The sequence below is a fragment of the Cydia pomonella genome, chromosome 18 (genome assembly GCF_033807575.1).
Source record: "Cydia pomonella isolate Wapato2018A chromosome 18, ilCydPomo1, whole genome shotgun sequence".
NCBI classification, from domain to species: Eukaryota; Metazoa; Arthropoda; class Insecta; order Lepidoptera; family Tortricidae; genus Cydia; species Cydia pomonella.
The window spans coordinates 16337070-16360201 of NC_084720.1; the positions used below are offsets into that span (position 1 = coordinate 16337070).

Consider the following 23132-nt stretch of genomic DNA (forward strand, 5'->3'; position numbering starts at 1 on the left):
GACGTGTGAATTCACATGAGTGTGATAAGTTGATAAGGTTTCGAATCCGAGTCCGAAGTCCGAGCTCACATTTAATGGGTTGTAGCCAAAAAAAAATAAACTATATTTTAAAAAGCCATTTATTATACTTACTACAAAGAATGACAACAAATAAACTAGTCGGAATTTATTAAGTTCTTGATTTAATAAAATGTCCACATATTTGATCTTTATTGTTATTTACGTCTAAACAAGTCGGACAATTAGTTTAAGCGACATTAAGTGACAGTGTTGTAACAAATTTTGAGTCTCAAGTCATTTCCGTCAGTAGAAAAAAAACGTCAAATTTGGAAAAGGTAGGCGCGAAGGGTAAAGAGGCCCACTAACTACCAGTTCGCCGGACGATATCGGCCTGTCAGTTATTCGCGATTGTCAGCTTTTGCGAATAACTGACAGGCCGATATCGTCAGGCGAACTGGTACAGTCAGCCAAGAAAGTGGTTTACCACTTTTCGACTTTATTACTTGACAAATAGAGTCGAAAAGTGGTAAACCTTACAAGTTAACACTTAAAGTTTATTTTATTTTATTTAAATTAAATACAAAACTAGATTAATTTTACCAATCGGACAATCTCAAAATTAACTTAATCTCTTACATTTTTGGTGATATACTCGTATGTAGCATAAAAAAGAGACACTCAATCAATCAATCAAATCATTTAATTGTTAGAATACAGTTAAGTGGATGTTATCAAATACATTTCAAAGAACAGTGTATTCAGCCAGCTAACAGGCATAGAAATCTTATATTCATAAATAAAATTAATCTAATGTATACTACATTATACTAAATTTAATAACTTTGCGGCATATGGTCAAAATATTCATTAAAAGATTAAAAAGCACTTTGTTCTAAAAAGTCCAATAAATGTTTCCTAAATACAGGCATTTCAGATTCTCTTATTGAACTCCCACACACTCCCTCTGTATATGCTCTAACAACGCCCGGAAGCCACATTATAATCATTATAATTATAAAACTTATTCTAAATAATAATTGATATATATATATATCAATCTCACTAGTTAAATTATAAACTGACGGTAGGAATTTCACAATCTAACCTGACCTACGTTAGATTGTAAACTAACGGGTGCACAATCTTACGGTGACATATATGTACTCGTATATTACTCTGCATCTTAGCTAAATACAAAAGTTGTGTTTGTTTGTTTATAATTGCGCACTTTCCATAGACTCTGCTATATTCCGTCTGCTACTCGTACTGGTGCGCGACCGGCCTCTGGGTAGATATAGTTCCGATTTGTATATTTTATACAAAATAAAACAAATCAAAATTACCAAAATCAAACCCACACAGACCTCGGTAAAAACAGACGACTTTTGCTTGTCTTCGTCTTTAGTTCTAAACAATTTCTCGTGCGTAGGAGTCTTCGTTGTCATTGAAAAATCTATTTTTGAATTAATCTTATTAATTTTATCATCCAACTGTAAAACGTTTTGTCTTTCAACAGCTAAAGTGTCTTCCAAGTCTTGCTTGATTTTGTTAATGTAGGAAATCAGACTACCCGAAGTAGCATTTTCTTTAATTACAATTATAGGTTTGCTTGTTGTCATGGATTCTTTTGCAGTCAACACTCGCAATATTTTTCCTAACAGTATGTTTGTGTTACTATTAATAATTGAAGTCAGATTATTAATAGAAGATAAGTTTTTAATAGAATTTATTATTTCCAAACTGTGCTGATTAAATTTTTGTTGTTGATTTGTTATACTTTCTAAATATGAAGAATCATTATGTACGTACTTAGCTTCAATAGGTTCTTTGAAAATTTGCCCTTTCGAAACGTTAAATAATATGTTCCTTATATCAAATAGCAATTTGTTATGCTCAACAGTTTCCGGAATCACATTTGAATCAAAATTATAACCGTCTTTATTACATGTAACCCCTTTTAAGTTGTCTTTTGTTTCGTCAATATTTATAGCAGTAATTCTGACATGCAAACTACTTCTTTTGAATTTGTACAAAATCTTGCAGGGTAGTGGATTTCCTCCTATGCTGAGTTTAGATAAACTACTCCCCAAGAACTCATCATCGGAAATAAACTCAATTTCATTGTTATCTACTATAAGAGTATCCAAATGCTCAACATCGTAGAATCTAGATCGGTGTAAATCTTTAATCTTATTAAACGATAAATCTATAACTTCGACATTCAAAAGACCCTGAAATATCCCGTGAGTAATTTCCAATAACTTATTGTGGGAAATGTTTAATACCTTCAAATAGGTGTTGTCTTTGAAAGTTCCAGGCTGAATGTAATTCAAGTTATTATAACTTAGGTCCAACTGTTTAAGGGACCTCAAATTAGATAGAGCACCAATATTGAGCGCGGAAACCGCATTATTGCTTAATACTAAGGTTTCTAAACGTTGTAGATTAAATAACATTAAACTACTTATGTTCTGGATGTTTAAATGAGTCATTTCTAATGTAGTTATAAGTAAACCCTTTACATTTTCAAATGTAACTAACATTGACACGGGTTTTGTTCCCGAAATAAAAAGTTTTGCTAAATTTACAGTTTTTTTAAGTAAAGATACATCAAATTCCAATTCTGGATTAAAAGACAAATCTAAATTCAGTATATCCTTTTGAAAAGTTTCTCCATGAATGGTACGAATGTTATTATACGATAAATCAACAATTCTTAGCAGGCTCAGTCCTGTAAATACTGTTTGAGAAATTACATGTAACATATTATTATTCAACAATAAAGTGTCAAGATTTCTTAAGTCAGTTGTATTAACATCGAAAACAGATAGTCGATTATTTGAAAGATCAATTGTTCGAATATTTCCAACGTAGGACAGTGAATTGTATTGTAGTTCAGTTATGTTACTATGTGAAATATTTAATTCTTTTAATAAAGTCATACCCACAAAAGAGCCATTATTAACTGTAGTTATTAAAGTCCCAGAAATATCAAGACTTGGTAAAGAGCTTAAACCGTCAAACGTTTTCTCGACTATCGTGCCGCAGAGAGGATTATCTGATATTTTAAAATTAAATAAACTTTGTAACGATCGATAATAATTAAATCCCAAGTACGATATGTTATTATGAGATAAATCAAGTAACTGTAAAGATCCTAATGAAATAAAATTGTTACTTGAGATGTGTGCTATTTTATTATGATGTAATGTTAATACTTGCAAACTAATGAGGTCCTCGGTAACATTATCCAGTGTGTTGATTTTATTATAAGATAAATCTAAACAATTCAAATTTTGTAAACCTTTAAATGCATAATTTCTTAATAACTCCACGTAATTGTTATTTAGTAACAAGGTTTCTAAAGTTTGAAGTCCGGCAAAGGCGTAATTTTCTATAGAAGTTAGGCGTTGGCCACTTAAATCTAATTCTTTAACCATGCCAAGTCCTTCAAATAAACCTCTCTCTAGAGGTCCTTCTAGTTGGTTACCTTCGATCGTAAAATCAAATATAGTTTTTCCTTTAAATGCATTTTTTGGCAAAAATTTTAAATTATTTCTGGAAAGATAAATACTTCTTAACTTAGTGGCATTGATAAATATGTCTTGATCAATACTAACCACAGCATTATCTTGTAGGTCAACTGTAGTCAATGATACCGTATTATCAAATACATGTTTTTCTATAGTATGAATTTTATTAGAATCAAGTTTAATTTCCTGTATGTTCACTAACTTAGCAAAATCCTTCGCTGCTACTGTTTCTATAAAATTATAGCTAAGGTCCAATGTAACCAAATATCGCATTCTTTGTAAAGAAGAATCTATGTAAGCAATTCTGTTGTTAGACATATTTAAATGCAAAAGTTTTTTTATACCTTCAAAGAACATGATGTCAATTGCAACAAAATAATTGTGCGATAGATCCAATGATTCTATATTCGGAAATAATTCAAAAGTGCCATCTAGGATATTATTTAAAGAATTATGTGATAAATTTAGTTTCTTCAGCGATTTAAATTCGTGTTCTCCAGGAACAACTTCGAAACTGCTTATTACGTTTTCTGAATAGTCAATAGCTGTAAGCTTTGGCAGATCATTTTCGTTTGACAGTTTCGCCTTGGACAGTAAAGATCTGGTTATTTTCAATATTGCCAGATTAGGCAACGATTTTATGGTAGGAACTGATGCATACATATTAGTACTTAAATCTAACGAATATATAACTACGTAATCATAATCATCGAATCTGGGAACTATGACATCGTTATCATTACATCGATAATATACGTTCATGGGATCGAAATCGCTACCATGTCGATTGCTATGTACAAAATTGCTGCATTCATCGTGACGAGCTAACATAACCCGAACTAGATTAGTACAATATACCGTGTGTATGCACTCGTTAGGATCAGTCATGTCATCATATACTTGGGTGCAGCCATCATTCTCAGGGTACAACGATTGCGAGCAGCACTCTGCTAGTAAAGACGCTATCACCAACTTATCTGAAACATAAATAACTAAGTATGTAGGATAAATTACTTTTTATAAAAATCAATTTTTTAGTTTTGAGTTGACTTAGGTATATAAATTGATTTTAAGGAACACAGATTGATATTAATGGGTATTTCGGAACAATGTCAGTTTGCTTAAATTTTTAAAACAATATATTGTAATAACGTGACTTTTTTATTATAATAAATAAATCAATTTGTGTAAGATTGTTACATAATATTACATTATATATTAGAATGATATATTTACAGAAAATTGTTTAAATTAATTACTCGTACAGATTATGATATATGCGGGAATCTTACAAATATTTCACGTAGGTAAAAACTTTTTTATTTTACAAAATTATATATTATTTTGATTTAAGCATAACGATACTTTTGTTTAACGTAGTAAAAAGCGAAATCTGGGAAAATGTATACATACTTGAAAAACTAGAGCTTAGTTTAATATCGACAAACGCATGGCGCGGGTAACATGTCTGGGAGCCTAGCCAAGATGACAAATCGTTTGCGCTACGATAACGAAACGCTATCTGACTCTCTATCTCTAACATGGAAGAATAAAAGAGAGAGCGTAGCGCAAACGATTGTCATTTTGGCTAAGCCTCCAGACTTGCTAAACCAATAGTAAGTAATGAAGTAGGACTTTTTTAGGTGCTCATTAAACTACCTAAAAAAAGGTAGCTAATAAAATAATAAAGATATGATTCATAAAAAAACATACAGAAAAACATTTGCAATAGGTATGTGCATAATATTAGCAATTTATAATTATTATCGCTAAGCATACCTGGTACGTATATAGATCAGGGGTCTCCAATAAGTTTCTTCAGGGGTCCAGTAATTAAATAAGCAAGAAAATAAAATAGGTCGGCGGTCCAGATCCGGATCGCGGTCCGCCATTTGGTAACCTCTGGTATAGGTACATTATAATACTAGAAACATGATACCTATATCCATTGCACAAAAAATATCACTTATTTTATAATTATTTCCAATTACCTATTCTTGCGGCTCGTAAAGTGCCTAGTCATTTAATTACGTAATACTACCATCATATTCGCAAGAGCAAGATTTTTAAGGTCTTTTACTTACACAGAATCGAATACATCGTATCTCATACTATCAGCGGCTTGATCTGGAAAAGAGACATCAAATTATTTGATTTAGTTTGTATTTCTTCGCACTGCTTTATATAAATTATTATTATTATTTTCCTTTATTTATTTTGGGTCTTAGTTTAGGTTTTCTACAATATGAATATAAAAGTCAAAGATAAAAACACTTACAAAACAATACAAAAACATATAAACACATTATAAAAAACCTAACCTAGGGTGCCGACGGCAGCGGGGCGGGGCCCAAGCTGCCGGTGGTCAGGGCTGCAGAGAGAGGAATATTATTATTATTATTGTAACATGCCCCATGAAAGCTTTATATAAATTATAAATTGAAATAGATGTCATATTTATTTTTTACCTATTCCTACCACTGACACCATGGTGACGGGGTACCTAGCCTAGAGGTCCTGGGTGCGTATAGACAAGATGCTACACAAACAAATTAAAATATTTTCTGAAAATATTTTAATTTGTTCTAATACTTCTAAGAGTATTGATTGGCAGCGCCATCTCTCTCGCCAGCACGGTATCACCTGAGTTGATCCAGTTAGAAGGTATGAACCATACTGTTCTACTTTAGGGATAGCTAGGGGGCGCCGTAAGCCTTCGGTAAGAAATGCATATACTTGGAAAAATTCGACCGATGCCGCCGTGACCCCGGTGACCGAGTGGCTCAGGCACCTGCCGCGATAGCAGAGGACGCTGGTTCGATTCCAGTCTGGGGCACTGGAGGCCTTGGTCACTTTTTCTTAGTATATGACATTTATATCAGTTTATAACATGCTAATCGTTCACGCTTCGTAGCGTAGTTCTCTCTCTCTCTATCACTCTTCCATATTAGTGCGACAGAGACAGTCGCGTTTCGCTCGCTACGGAGCGTTAACGATTGACATCTTGTCTACGCCCCCTGGGGGTTAGCCGCGTAAGCTGAAGACGTTTGAATATGGCCTCCGCCACTGGAGTGTTTGGTCAGTTTTTTTACCTTATCTAATATTTAAATTTAATATATCTATTTAAGTTTATAAACAACAAGAACTCATAATTCGTAAAGTATAGTTCTTATTTTATAATGAATTTACCTCCCCTTAGAAATCTGCATCGTATCAAGAGGGAAGAATAGCTTTGCGATCCTAGCGAAATAACGGTATTTGTTTATGTAATTTCATTTCGGCAGAAAATGTGGCTGAACGTCGGATAGGTCTATGCCTTCGATGCCTAACCTGTCAAAGAATGACAATATGGAGAACGAATGTTTCAAATGTCACCGTATTTAATAATTATTACTCTTAAAATTTTGTTTTTTCTTCGCAAGTGTGATGAAAGACATTGTGTGTAACTCCGGCGGTAAGAATATTGTTACTCGAATCATTAATTCACTCCAGCCTGCGGCTGTCGTAAATATAGACTCTCGTGCAGTATTTCACTTACCCCCCTCTTTTCACAATGTCCTATAGAAGTAGAAAAACGTTTTCCTTTTTTGTATGGACTATCATGTGGTATAGTGAAATATACTTAAATATTTATTGGTGTATACTCATCTAGGGGTTATCCATTAATTACATCACACGAATTTCTAGGTTTTTTGAACCCTCCCCCTTCCTTGTCACACTTGGTCACATTTGGCAAACCCCTCCCCCCCCTGGTGTGACGTCACATTTTTCACATTTTTTAAAATATTTTATCAAACTATTTTGGACAAAATAAATATTAGTAAGTATAACACAAAACCGACTAGGAAAGAAAATTAATCGCATAAAACGATTATCGTTCTAAAAACTCGTTATTTAACTGAACAGCGAATTTTTTTTTTAATAAATACCCTTGTCACAAAGTGACGTCACAAAGTTTGTGACTCCCCCTACCCTTGTCACAACACATCATGTCAAATTTTCTTGACCCCCTCCCCCCTCCCCCTAAACGTGTGATGTAATTAATGGATGACCCCCTTTCCCCGCCCCACGTGACCGCCGCCACACATGAGGCGGGACCAAATGGAATTGATTTGTATGCAGTGCCTATTCCCATCTGTTCCTGGCGGGGACCATCATCTATACCTATTGTACAAATAAAGCAAGGAAATAAATGAAATGAAATTTATTTTAAAATTATTAACACAACTTTATATTATAACAATTGCGTAATAATATAAAAAACGTGGAGAGACATTTTCTGTGTATATGCCTATTTGTATAAATCTATGTACCTATTATTAAATATAGTGTCGTCTAAAACCAATGACACAGGCCTTATTTAAGGGACTAGATAGGTTATAAAACATTTTTTTTTCATGAAATCATTAAGATAATACTGTAATACTGAAATCGATTAAGTATTGTTTAACTGGCGATAATATTCGATATTTCTTTTTATGTTATAGAGCGGGCTAACGGTTGTTTTTTAATTGTATACTTATTCAAATTCCATGAAAAAAAAAACACACAGATTTCATAGTCTACCAACAAGAAAATATTAAAAGTTTGCGCAACAGAATAAAAAGACGAAAAAATGTTTAATTTTCATTTATATTCAATTGTATATCGTTATCCTGTATAATTTTAGTATTACAATAAAATAGCTTGTTATAGCTGCGGGGGAAAAAATAACAGAAGTATATTTTTAGAGTTATTGAGAGTAAGTTACAAAAAAATACCAGCTTTACGCCCAATCTTAAGAGGCTGTCAATACCTAAAGCGCGCACACTGTCTATTTGTATCGGAGTAAATGAGATAGCACTGTCGCATGTTACTGTCCCTGGGCAAGGGAATAATAAGAAAAATATTTAAATAAAATAAGTGGATTATTAGTGTAATATTTTACACAACAGCGGTTTAGATATAAATGTTTTTAAATTGTGATTTTAATTGCAGACCCATAAGTCAAAACAAAGACATAAAACCGTTTAATTGTGATTTTAAGACCAATCTTTGCAATTATTTTCTATCGAGCCGATTTCGTTCAATCATGTATCGAGTACAACCACGGTCTTTGAAATATAATTAATACGAGTATGAACATATATTTTTCTTACTAGACTAAAACAAATAGTCTTTCTTAAAAAACTGTTTAAGTAACATCAATTTCAAGGACATTGGGTGTTGACAGCCTCTTAATATTTATATCTTGATTTGAAATCATAATTTATTTACTTACCCGTGTTATTTTATTTATATCCGTATTCTGACACGAGCGATCCGTTTCTATGGACGTTGCAATGTAAGGACAAAATTATCGCAACTATGATATTTGAATTAGGGACACACGACAAAATAAAGTAAACCATTTTACATTAACGGTTATTAAATTACTCTTTACAATGATTTATGAAAAACAAGTGCTTAACAACATATTGATATTTCTTAAGATGTAACTTTACGCCTTCGGGCGTATGATACCTTCTTTTCTAATGATGAGGTGATTATAATCATTTTTCTTTACAAATAGCCTTATAAATATTATTAGTGTACGGAACCCTGATAAAATAAGTTCAAGCTTTGCATTTATCAGTTTTGCTGACAGGATGCCTGTATGGGCAGCCTATCAGCTTAAGCTACGGTTCCATTAATGCGTTTATGATAAACAACACAACCTAGTTTGTAGTTTTGTACTAAGTGTACATTTTAAAACTACACATTTTTAATTCATTAATTCTCTTTTTATTTATGGATGCATATTTTCGATTAATACTTTTAATTATAGTCGAATATAGAACAGAAACTATTTATTTTTCTAACACAGCAGCATTAAGCCGGAGTGGGTAGCACGATATGAAATTCTTGGGTTATCGTCCACACCACACGCTCTAGCACTTTAAATTAGGTACTCACTTAATAAGAAGAATCACTTATAGGATTCGCTTACCTCCTAAGACCCTGAGTACAAATTTTTGTACATATTCCAAAATCTATTTTGAACTTTTATTATGTAACTAAGGGTTCCAAATTAAAAAATAAATTATTGGTTCTGGGTCTCATGAGGTTTAAAAAAAGTTTTGCAATTTTTGAAAAAAAGCAAAACCTATAAAGCTAATTTTTACTACAAAATTATCTTCTTCCTCGCGTTGTCCCGGCATTTTGCCACGGCTCATGGGAGCCTGGAGTCCGCTTGACAATTAATCCCAAGATATGGCGAAGGCACTAGTTTTACGAAAGCGACTGCCATCTGACCTTCCAACCCAGAGGGTAAACTAGGCCTTGTTGGGATTAGTTCGGAGTTGGTAGTAGTTCGAAGTGGAAAAACGTTTTCGGTTTTTGTATGGACGCGATCACGTGGTAAACTCCCTAAAGCCACAAGTCTGACCACGTCGTTGCTGCTTATCTATTCGATTAACCCACCCTGCATCGCTCCCAACGCAAAGCTGCCCACCAATCTTGCTGCGTTGAACCGCGACGGACAACCTTACCCCCTAGTGTAAATTTATTCGATAGCGTGACGTGACATACGCGTTTGCGTTAAGTCTCATTTTGTATGGGATTTAGACACAGCGCGCCAACCGGCACGTTTTTGAAACTCAAAAACCCATACGAATTGAGACTTAACACAAACGCGTACGTTACGAAATCGAAAATTTACACTAGGGGCACCTGTCTGTATGTTGCATGCCAATTCACATCAGTGTGATAACTACGTTAGGTGCTAAAACGCATCAGTGAGACTCCTCCTTAATTTCAACTTATACAAAGTTTCTCGGTACCTAACGGTGTTATGTTCATTAAGCAGGCATGGTATTGAATTTCAATAAATCTTATCATTGTTACATCGTTTTAGTTATCATATTTATCATCAGCAAAGATCAACCCTGTGTAATAAGTTTAAAAAATATCTATGTGCAAAATGTAGGGATCACATATGCTGAATTATATAGCATTATTGACATTCGAACTTTGGACTTTTAAAAATAAAGTTTAACTGTAGATACGTTTAAAATAAAAACATTTCTACTCGTCGACTGTAATGTTTGAATTAAGATTTCGTATACCAAACTATAATTGCGTACTTTTCATGTATTCCCACTCAACTATAAGATTTCGATACGCTGTAGTCAACTGAAAAATAATTACCAATCACGTGCCGCCAGACTCCCGTAGAAAAGAATAAAACGGGCGCAGGGCGCGGGGCGCGGGGTCGCGCGTTTATGTCTACAATTTGTCAACTGAGATACTTACCAATTTTCATTAATTATTTAGGTTTTATAGTAATAGTAGTTCTATAGTGATATTTTTTTATGTTTTTTTTTTAAATTTATTGTATAAAATATCTTACATTGAACTAAACAGAAAAGTGCCGTGAAACCCTGTCGGGTATATAATCAAGCTTTTCAATCTCGTACCTTATTTAGGCAACTCAGCAAGCTTCGTTACCTAAACACGGTACTCGACTGAAAAGCTGTCGATTATATCACGATTATATAAAATACTGTGAGATGAAAAAAAAAACATATTTATATCAAGATACCTATGGTTCTTCGGGATAACTTCGAAAGCGGTGTTATTATGAAAATCGCTAGTATCTACTAAATCTAAAGTACTGCATACTCTGGCAATACTTACGCTACTGCACCGCTTAACAAAGCATCTTGCTTACAGTTGGTATAGTAGAAAGTGATAATATTTTAATAGATATATCCAATTTTGAAAATTAACCCATGTTCGAATTTACCCCGTTGTATCTAGAAAGGGTGCATACAGAAAAGTAACATAAGAATGATTTTAAATCAAAAACATCGAATTGTATTTATATGTATTTATTAAAAGTACACTGTAATAAACTGAAGTATACAAAAATTTCCTAAAATTAAACTTATCCTATTTAACTTCGTTACCAGACGAACCTATTTGCTTTAAACCGGGATGATAAAGCAATTGAGTCTTGAGTATCTTATTCTGTTCCCTAATGGCCTCCAGTATCTTGGACGTCATGACCAACAGCGTCCTGTCCGCGTCTAATCCCTCCATATAGTTACCCGGTGCGTCCTGAACACAGGATATGCCTTTTAAGTTATTCCCGAACTCGACCGGCTCCGTTGACGCAGGCTCTATCATAGAAATTCCATTGTTGTAATCGCTGATGGCCGCAGCCAACCATTGGCAATCGAAACTGTTTCCATCCATATTCACTCTCACAGCATACTTGTGTCCAACCCAGCTTTTATAATCGAGGTAATACATCCCATTGTAACGCACCGACAACACTTGAAGCGATTTCAAGTCAGTAAACACTTTAGAATCCAGAATGTTTATATCGTTGTAGGATAAATCCAAATCTTTCAGATTGCTAAGGCTCTGGAATACTCCATACTCAATACGATTTAAAAGGTTGTGAGATAAACGGAGGGTCCTCAAGTGGCCCAGGCCCTTAAAAGCCGAAGGGGTTATGTTCATTATCTCATTATAAGTCAAATCTAAATACTCAAGGCTTGAAGGCAAATGGAGTGACGCCTCATTCAAATCCTTAATATAATTTTTGCCCATATCCAGCATTTTCAGTTCATCCTGTTGCCTTAGCTCTACCAAAGAAGGATCTTCTATATTGTTAGACCGTAGGATTAACATCAATAAGCGAAGTGTCTCCCCGTGTGGAATATTTACGACTGAAAGAGAGTTGTTCGAGAGATCCAACACCCCTCCCTTGTTATGAAATTTAATTCTCAAATTATTTACATTAACTAAATTATTGACTGACATATTGACGTACCTCGGCATACTTTTTATGCTTATAAAATTAGGATCGGGGACATTTTCCAGTTCATTGAAAGACAGATCTAGATTTTCTAAATGGTCCATTAATATAAATGATTCATAGTTAAGATTTCTTATGTAGTTATTGCTAAGATTAAGCAGTCTGACATGTTTTAAGTCATCCGCATAAACGACAAAATCGGTTAGCCTATTTCGTGAGAGATCCAAAGATGTTAGATGCAAAATGTATCGAAAAGCAAAAAATTCGATGTTTGTTATTGAGTTATTGGAAAGATCCAGTTCTGTTTGAATATCATTTAAAATTTGTTCTTCGACTTTTCTAGCACGCCCAATGAAAGTCTCAGAAGTTGCGTTCGGCAGAGACACTAAATAATTATCAGAAAGTATAATTTTGCACCTTGAATGGATGTCAAAGTGGGGCCAGTGGCGGGCGAGGACGTCTGAGGCTATGTTCTCGAGATTATTACCAGAAACATCGAACGTTTCTAAATGATAAATCACTTGAAGCGACTGCATATCTATGTTCTGAATCTGATTTCCTCTGAGATCCAAATGTTTTAAATGTTTTAAACTATTGATCGCGCCATCTAAATCAATAATTTTATTATTGGTCAACTTTAAGACTGTAAGTCTAGGCATACTGCTAAATGTGTTATTGTTTAATTTACTAACATAATTATTTGAGAGGTCTAACTCTTCCAGAGACGAGACTTTGTCGAAAGTGCCGTCAGGAATACTATCGATTTGATTGAAAGCAAGTTTTAGCTTTTTTAGTCGGAAAAGACTGCCGAAACTATTACTATCTACATCTCGAATAGAATTATAAGAAAGATCCAATTGTTCTAAGGATGTCACTTTATCGAATGCATCTCCGGGTACACCTTCAATATTATTATGAGCCAGAGATATAGTTAGTAGTTTGCTTGGTTGCAATTCAATTTGAAACAAAGTGTAAATATGTGACAATCGGTTGTATGACAAATCTACTTTCTCCAAATTTTTTAGGTAGTAAAAAGGGTAGCGCGTGATGATTTTAATATTGTTACCCACAAGGTGTAACTCCTTTAAAGCGTACATTTGTTCTACGAAGGTGAGATTCTCGTAAGGCCAGCGTCCGAGTGCTTGGAAGGAGGTGATAGAGCGTATGAAAGCCTTGTCGATGTTCGTGTAGTTTTCGTTGAATGTAGGGTTGTGCAGGACGACTTTGACGTCGACAGGGTAGTTGTTGGAGAATTGGCACTCGATGGGCACGTGGGCCCTGGTGACGTCGTGGTAGCAGGTGTACTGGAAGGAGCAGTTGCCGAGGTCACGCGTGATGGTGGCGGGACAGTGGCAGCTTCCAAGGGTCACCGCAGCTAGGAAGACAACCGCGGTGTAAACTGTAACAAAACAAAAACAAAATCATCATTGGGTCGGCGTGACATTTAATTTTTATTATTCAAAGTCTAATTATATTCATATTTTAAGGTTGTTGAGGACCCCTATTCGTGTTGAAAGACCTATCCAACGACACCCCACACCATAGGATTGAAGCGGAAATAAAATTTCATCCCAACTTTATGTGTAGGGAATAGTACATTACGATACAAGTGCGAAAAATAGGAAATTCGAAACGAGTGGCGACAAATATTAGAAAAAAGATCGAAGATAGAAATATTTTTATTCGTAAACACATAGATAACCAATTAACATATAAGAAAAACATAGAAAGAATAAAATACCACGAAATGGCCTCATCTCCGTATGTTGCTGGCGACTTCCTTTCTATTATTTCCAATGTAGTGCAGTGTGTATCATCATGCAGTGTGATTGGGTACTTGATACTTGTTGAATATTAAAACAAGATTAAGCTAGATAGATAGGAAATGAGCCATGCATTATACAAAAGTAGAATTTAAAAAGACATATTGAGTTTATAATAAAATATAAGGCTCAAAAAAAGTTTTACTTTCAAAAATTAAAAAGAAAATGTTACCATTCGATTCCTTACTTTTCATTAAAAAATAAATTGTAAAACAACTGTATACATAACGGAATATTTCAGGGTCAAAATAGCAATTTTCTTGATCCATACATTTAGGGCAGACTAATGTAATGTTACGTCACATTACCTGTAGGTAAAGCTACACAGTAGTAGTAGTAGTAGTGGTAGTAGGTTGACTGGTAGAGAGTGCCTTACGGCATTAAGTTCGCCTATTGTACAGTGTATTTTCTTATGTGCAATAAAGATTAAATAAATAAATAAATTACCGTATCTTTTGGTTAGAAGCGAAATAAAATTAAAATTAAATTGTCGAGTGCGAGCGCCAGACTTTAAACTTTCATTCAGACCTTTGTGTTGTTTAAATGCCATGATACATATATAGACATTTGATCCTCAGGAAAATCAAGATCGATTGACATTATTTACAAAAAACTGTCAAGTAGCCAACGTTGCTTGTCACGCTTTAAACATAACAAAATTCACAATACATCGCGTCTTAGAAATAAACTTTAAAATGTATAAAACCCAAGTACTGTGCCCCTAGTATAAATTTAGTCGATAGCGAAACGTGACGTACACGTTTGCGTTAAGTCTCATTTTGTATGGGTTTTTGAACAGCGCGCCAAGCGGGACGTTTTGGAAAGTCAAAAATCTCATACAAAATGACACTTAACGCAAACGCGTACGTAACGTTTCGCTGTCGAAAATATTTACACTAGGGGTACTGAACGAATGTTGGTCAGTTTGAGGAATACGAGTACATAGAGCTGGTAAGAACTGGAGTCTTTTAAGTCCGAATTTGAAGAACTCCAGTCGTTATTACGCGACTCTACGCTTAATAAACTTCCGAGTCGTTTAAGTCCCGAGTCGAGTCGAGTCCCTTATTGAGTTATTTAAGTGCAATTTAAAAGGACTCGAATCTTCGAATAAAGACTTCGTCAAAATATTTAATATAGGTTTTATCTACGAGTAACATAAAGGAAAATTTACATTTTGTAATGATTTTTGCAAAACCCATGAATTTAATGCCTTTTAGAAATAATTTGAGAGTTCTCCTTAAAGGGCTCAACGGCTAATGATAATGATACGTTCAGCAGGGCTAAGATGGTCGGCTCTTTATCATTTGACACCATGGCTATCCCGTTCTAACAAGTATGTAAGCGTGAAAGTGACGGGTATAGTGACAAGTGATAAAAATGGAACCATGCTGCCACCGCTGGTTTAGATAAGTTCTCATTTAGATATCGTTTTGTATGTCATGTAATTGACAGCTCGATTCGGGCAACCAATGTCACTTTGACATTAGAAATATTGTAGATAGATCTTATTGGGGTCACAATCTTTCCAAGATCTTAAACGTGTCTTAATCATTCTTCGAATCGGGCCGCTAGTCTTTACAAAAGACTTAGGTCTCGAAAATGTCTCGAGTTTCGACTTAATGACTATAGAGTCTGAAAAACTGAGTCGAGTCTTAAAGCAGAGGACTCAAAGGACTTCATATTTGATATTTGAGTCTTAACCAACAGAACTAGTATACAGCCTACCGTTTAATGTTCCTGTAGGCCACGCCTGGTGGAGACACTCTTTTTATTAAGTTGTTATTAAGTTATGTGCCTAGATACTTTTGACGCAAAGTAAGATCCACTATTTTTGATGCTGACTGTGCCAAATAATAAAAACTTTGCTTACCTAGTTTATCAGGATCCATTTTGATTATAGATTTGAAGTTATCCTGAAAAAAAAAACTTAGATTAACAATCAAACGAAAAAATTGGAACACAAACGTAGAGGAGAGTGGAGGAATTGGGAACAGTAATAAATAACTAGAAACAGTGAGATATATAGTACAGTAAAAAGATTTAATTTGTGACCTATTTCGTACCTTGTCACAGTGACAAACAACATGAAAGTCGCTAGAGACCTCATACTACTGTCACTGTGACAAGGTACGAAATGTGTCACATATTAAATCTTTTGATTGTACTTCTAATTGCACAAGAAAATCTTGATCATCTTTAACAAAAAGAGGCCTCTATGTGCCTAAATGACTGTAAGATACGGAAGCTAAGCACATGTGGTTACAATTAATCGAACAAAATATTTTCTACTTTTGCTATACTTTTTAACATACATCATGATAGATGTAAGCATGGAATTTTTATAGTTGTAGACTCCAAATTTTGTTATAATCTTGTATTTCAAATTCAGCAAAAATACAATCATGAGTATTCATTTCGATTGATATTAATTATTACTTGGGGTAATTAGGAACTAAGGAATTGAGAGCGTTCCCAATTATCCCTTGCATTCTTAATGATTCCTTCTACATACTGATTAAAAGTCCAATATTTTTTGTACAAATTTTTATGTGTGCCTTGAGGTAAAAAAAGAGACTTGCAAAGTGATACTAGATTGAAAATCTTCAGTGTTTCCATTTCCCCCGCGGACAGTTTCTAATTACCCCTTATGGTTTCAGGTAAATTGGAACGGCAATGTTTTTGATTTCGTCCAAATTAAGTATGATAACGTTTATTTAAAATGATGATTTGATTAAAATTAGATCGACAGATAACCAAACTAACGGTTAGCGTTAAAAATATTCGGTTTGTAACATTTTTATATCTTTTTAGAGTGTTTGAAGTTGAGTGTTCCCAATTCCCCCACCTTCCCCTACCAACGTAAAGGGTCGGAAACGCGCATGTAACACCTCTGGAATTGCAAGCGTCCATAGGCTGCGGTGACTGCTTACCATCAGACGGGCCGTATGCTTGTTTGCCACCGTCGTGGTATAAAAAAATGTACTTGTTTAACTTTATGTTATTGGAGCGCAGCTAACAATTACATAGGTACTGTCTGGTTAAATTACAAAATAAAATTACGTAATTAAGCGTAGTTAAGAAGCTGTGATTAGTCTTAATAGGGAATAATAGCTTTGCGATCCTATTAGCGAAGTAACGGTATTATTTCTATGAAATTCAATTTCGGGAGAAAACGTATTAAACTAACTAAATCTTAACAAATCACTTTGATTTTGATGTCGATCGCTTCAGCATAATATACCTATTCTAGGTTTATTGGTTTCGTTTAAAAAAAAAAGATTTGAAAATTTGGATAAAAAATGAAAACCTATATGGGAGAATCAACTTTTTAGCGTCACTCGTTGCCATGGTTACGATTAGTTGTCCAGGGGACAAAAGTTCATTGAAATACTGGTTTTATGGTACTTAAATGTATCAAACTTGCGTTTTTGTTGTCGTTATAACCAATGTCCATAATGGGCCCCCTACTAAGCATGTTAATAGAACGGCATACAACGTCTCTTCAAACAAACTGTGCCACTGTTGTCCCTTGGACAACGGGACAGGATAACAAAACAAAAAAAGTTGATTCACCCATATACCTAGTTTCTCATTGTGTCAATAACATACTAAAAAATCATGGAGAATCGAAAATGTTTAGAAGTGAAAAAAATTCTCTGTTTTGTATGAATGATCGCGTGGTACACTTCCCTCTTAAGTTAATTGATTCATTTGTGTTACGAAAATTAGCTATGTAGTTAAATTGTATTGTTTTGTATTTATTGTACATTTATACACATATATGTTTACAGCATACACAAAAACAGGCTTAGTTGTCGTAACACAATGGAATCAATTAACTTTAGACTTTGGTTTTTATTAATTATTTTGAACTGAACCAAATATTGAAAAGTACCGATATCAAACAGACACACCATCATTTTCATCTTCCTAGCGTTATTCCGGCTTGACGGTGCGTAATAAAAAATAAATAAATAAATAAACAAAATAAAACTTTTCCACTTATCAACTCACAAGAAACCACTGGCCAATTAATGACGTTAGTAGATGTAGCTCAACGCCTGTAGAAAAAAGGTGGGAACTCTATGTGTATGACACACATAGAGTTGCCACCTTTTGTCCTACAGAAAAATAGTATCTTTGTCAAAATAAATGCTATGATAACCCATACGTCTTGACAGGGTCCCATTTCTCGAACGGTATTAGATTAATTTTATTAGTCCACGAACTGGGGCCCATTTCCCGAACGGTATTAGTCTAATATTATTAATTTGTTGCTGTGATAACCCATACGACTTGACAGTTTATTTTTATTTTTTATTTATTTAATTAAGAAACAAACAGTCGTTTACAAACAATTTTACAAGAATATTTCTTAAATTAAGACCTGGAGTTTCCTTATTGTATATAAATTGCAGTCTATAAAACAACAAACAAAAATAGGTACTAGGTAGTTAAGTTTGAAGGTATAGGTAGACTCACGAGAGCCGGCGGCGCACGTTTTGTGCACAATTCAGTCAAATTTATTTTATAAGAAATCCTCGCCAATTTTCGTGAATCGACCCGTCCCATAGGTATTGATAATAATTGATAATAAGGTTTAAGTGTAGAAATTTATGAGTAGTGACATATTTACCGGAAAGTGACATAAATAATGAAAATATATATATATAATTAATTACCGAAAAGCACTTTTTAGCGAATTAACAGAACAGTTAAACAAATCTATGTTATAAATACATTTTTTGCATAGCATGTTCGACTAAAGGGAATGGAAACCTTTTTTTTTCTGACACTGGCGCTGATGTCTACGAGGAACTCTCAAATGTATTTGTTGTAGAAGTTGAAGACAGTGCGTGAACTAATAATATTGGTCTGATACCGTTCGAGAAATGGGCCCCAGTTTGTGGACTACTAAAATTAGTCTAATACCGTTCGAGGAATAGGCCCCTGGCCTTCACTACTTGCTATTCGCAATGAGTGGCAAGTGTATGAACTTGCAATAAACACTAATTATTGTGTAAACAACACCCAATGTGAAGATCATCCACATTTACCCGCACACTTAGTACACTTACCCGTACTGACCTTACTAAAAATGAGATCAAGTCAGTTATTTGGTAGTAGCTTAAGAAAATTAATAAAATCAGGATAATGATTTCTGTTGTTTTTAAAATTGGGATAGTCTTGTGATCTCCAGATAAACATAAACATCCATATAACCATAAATTACCAAAAATCTGAAAAAGTTTCCTTTAACCCTAACCCCCCGCCCCTGTGCTGTGGTGTAGGGAGCTACACCGTCAGCACAACCCCCACGCTCTAGGACATTTAGTGTATTCATCTGGACACCACAAAGTATAATTGTAGCAATTCATAAAACTACATGAATTATTTCCCCTTAACTTGAGAAAATTAACCCCAATATGGACAATCAGGGGAAATAATTCGTGTAGTTTTGAAAATTGGTATACTTATACCTTGTGGTCTCCAGATAAACATACTAAAACTCCTCGAGGGTGGGGGTTGTGCTGAGGTAAGGGGGTAAGGAGGGGAGGGGGGGAGGGGTTGAAGGTACCTTTTTCCGATTTTTGCTCATATCTCGAATATTTTTACGAATAGCATTATAATTACTTCGGACAAAAGTTTAACCATAAAATTCCCTATAGATTTGGTTATGTTTATTTTTACTCTACGATCAATACTTTAGGAGCTGTAGGAGTGTTTAACTTAACAAAGAGACAAAAATAGACAATTTAAGAAAACGTCGTTTTTTCGTAATTGTTTATCATAACTCAATTTTTTTGTTTAGAATAACCAAGCTTAGTCACCAACTCAGTGTAGGGTTCCGTAGTTACCCGTCCGTCAACATAGACTTTTTGCGAAAACTCAACAATGGCTAAACCGATCAGGTTCGCTATAGTTTTCCTTGAAAGTCTTTACCAAGCTTTACTTTGACGATTTTTTTCATGTTTTGGAACCACGGTTCAGAAGTTAGGGGAAGTAGAGTGGGAAACATATTCTTTTTTCTTTCAGAGCGATTATTTCCGAAGATATTACGTTTATCAAAAAATGGTTATAGAAAACCCACAACCGCCCCCCCCCCCCCCCACACCCTCAGCACAACCCCCACCCTCGAGGACTTTTACTATGTTTATCTGGAGACCACAAGGTATAACTATACCAATTTTCAAAACTACACGAATTAGTTCTCCTAATTTTATTAATTTTCTTGAGCTACCTGACTGCCAATATTCGGGTAAATTTTCTTGAGCTATAGAGAATCACTGTTTTTCATGCAATTTTAGGGTAGTAGACAATGTCAAGGTTTATGGTACTAAGGTTTGATACAAAAATATCCCCAACCGTAAAATTTGCTTAATTTGCTCCAAAATTCGAATAATATATTTTTAATTTATTATATTGTGGTATATTGATATACATTATACCAATTTAAAGTAGACCAATATTACTCTCATGTTGTAACACTTAAATGAGGTTATGATGTACTTTTAATGTATAAAAACTATGAAAACACAATTACCTAGTTAAGAGTAAAGTAGGCACATTACGGCACTTAAAACTAATAGTCCTTACCTCGGCAACACATTTCACAGGCGGTCAAAGTCGAAACTGTAACTTAAATGAATGTACATTAGCAATTTAATTGGAGACTAGGCATTTTGCTGAAGATGCGAAATGCGAACGGTGGTCGTGTCAAAGAATAAAATAGACAGACTCGCCCAATTTAGATTGAGAATCAGTTTTAGGCAAAAATACTGTACTTTACTTTTCTTTCCACAGGCAACTAATACGAGACAATTCCAACAACCCCAAACACAAAATTTGCTTTGTTTTATCACAGAGTTCCCATGGCCACCTCCTGTCTTCATCATCAGATCAGCTCCATGTCATCATAATATTGCATTGTCATCTGTTTTACAAATTTGTTTTTTATACGACGTCGGTGGCAAACAAGCATACGGCCCGCCTGATGCTAAGCAGCATCCGTAGCCTATGTACGCCTGCAACTCCAGAGGAATTACATGCGCGTTGTCGACCCTAAATTGAAGTTTTGCATACATTATTATGTATGCAAAATTTCTTCAGCTCATTCGAAAATCAAGAAGTGGGCAAATTTAGCTTCCAAGATTTGCCCTACTCTAACTACATAACATATGTACTTATATGTTATGTGTATATGTATACACAATGGAAATCCAATGATAATCTATAGATATAGTAATTTCCAATTGTCCATCTCTATCGCTCTTGCTAAATTTGAGTGACAGGGACGCAGATAGATAATCATACCATTTCGATGTTCGCGGTTGCACCAGTTTCTTGAAGTGATCTAAACCTGGCTTTCCAGGAGGATCTCGGTTTTTTTAAAACCTAATAGTAACTTTTTGTGAATGAGCATCTTGAAGTAAATATACGGATCCCAACATTCCCTACTTTTCTTTGAGAAGGTGTATTTAAATATTTGTATAAAAAATAAGTACGGGTAAAATCGCAAAAAATATGTCCTTGGACGTGGTACAATATTCAATCAAAATATTTCATAAATAAGGAAAGTAAATTTGGTATATTTTCGTTATGTTATTAAAGTACACGAATGGCAAAAATTATAGTCACAGGCGGCATAGCCAAAAAAGGCAGGATTTTGTAGTCATTAGAAGATCAATGAATAGCATTTTAGTCATAAATAAATAACCGACAATAACCTTAACCGGTTATTCGAGTTTCCAATAATCGATTATGAAATTTTGTCAAAATAATCGGTTATTCCGGTTATAACCGATTTGCATTCTCTAAGATGATGACACAACGCGTCAAAGGTATCTGCCACCCTGGATAACTTTTCCAATTAGAGATAAATCTCTACAGATCCATTGACATATATCTAAGGACGGGCCTTATGGACAATAATATTTCCTGTAAGGCCCGTCCTTAGATATATGTATAGCACAGCACAATCGGATTAGAACTTCGAAATTTCTGGAACAGTCCTGAAATTTTTGGTATGTATGTAAATGAAAGGGCCCTTTTTCATGTCCACACCATTTGACTTGCTGCAGCTGCTACTGCACCAGCAGTCGCAGTCGAGTAAAATGTTGATATTGGGGTAGATCATGTATAAACAAAAGTGTAATTTATATTCCTCCGAGTTTCCTATTAAGAGAATATCCCCTGGAAGTGTATAAGCGCTAAACCTAGATTCAGCAAGTATTTCCTCTAAAAAGATCAATTTTTTCGCAAAGATATCTAGGACATTTTTGTGAAGAATTTTATACGCTTTATCACTTTATGTAAGACAACCATATTTTCAAGCTTGGTGTAAGACAACCATATTTTCATAGAAAACGTAGATTTTGAGTAAAGCGGAAATTTCTCCAGGATGGTACATATTTTCCAAGATGGCTGCGATTCCTCGAGGTCCCCAAATGTCAAATGGTATGGACATGATAAAGGGGCCTTTAATTTACATACATACCAAATTTCAGGACTGTCCCAGAGATTTCGAGGTTTGTTCTATTCCGACTGTGCTATCAATGTACAGATCGCGTTCAAAAGTATCTTAAACAGTCTAATATTTCAACATAGACGGATGTATCGCTTTTTGATAAGCTGTTTGAGAATGATAATTCGATTTTTGTCGCGTAGTTTTATCTGCTACGTTTGATGCTGACTTTAGTGATTATACTACACACCTATCTTACTCACTTCGTTGGCTCAGCGACTCAAAATGAGACTTGGCCTCCGACACAACAGCGCCACTTTTCTCGGTCCTGTGCAACTTCTCGGCAATTGTTGACTCGAAATTCACGCAGATCCGCCTCCGGCATGTCGCTACAGCGATACCTGGGGCTATAGGACGTCCTCCGGCTAGATGACCCAGGTACGCTCTTTTCACGTTCTGATCTTAACCCATTCTCTTAAGATGGCCCAACCAACCAACCTACCTATCTGCGCTTATTAAATCTATAT

The 23132-nt window shown here is 34.7% G+C and overlaps 3 protein-coding genes across 4 annotated transcripts in view; 1 reads left to right on the forward strand and 2 right to left on the reverse strand.

Moving 5' to 3' along the window:
* Positions 1-23132, forward strand: part of LOC133527942 (meckelin-like) — a 96275-nt gene that overhangs the window by 68097 nt on the left and 5046 nt on the right. The gene's annotated exons all lie outside the window — the stretch shown is intronic.
* On the reverse strand, positions 102-9438 carry LOC133527930 (transforming growth factor beta activator LRRC32-like). 2 transcript variants are annotated; one of them, XM_061865127.1, is made up of 3 exons: positions 8794-9438; positions 5618-5660; positions 102-4510 (listed from the first exon to the last, which is right to left on the reverse strand). In XM_061865127.1, the coding sequence occupies exons 2-3, from the start codon at positions 5631-5633 to the stop codon at positions 1215-1217; spliced, it is 3312 nt and encodes a 1103-aa protein (XP_061721111.1). In that variant the 5' UTR covers positions 5634-5660; positions 8794-9438; the 3' UTR covers positions 102-1214. The 2 variants fall into 2 exon arrangements, with proteins under 2 accessions (XP_061721111.1, XP_061721112.1); XM_061865128.1 differs by lacking the exon at positions 8794-9438 and adding an exon at positions 5812-6027.
* Positions 11368-20991, reverse strand: LOC133527933 (protein artichoke-like). The gene is made up of 3 exons (XM_061865131.1): positions 20739-20991; positions 16012-16054; positions 11368-13717 (listed from the first exon to the last, which is right to left on the reverse strand). Exons 2-3 carry the CDS (start codon positions 16028-16030, stop codon positions 11445-11447), a joined length of 2292 nt encoding a protein of 763 aa, XP_061721115.1. The 5' UTR covers positions 16031-16054; positions 20739-20991; the 3' UTR covers positions 11368-11444.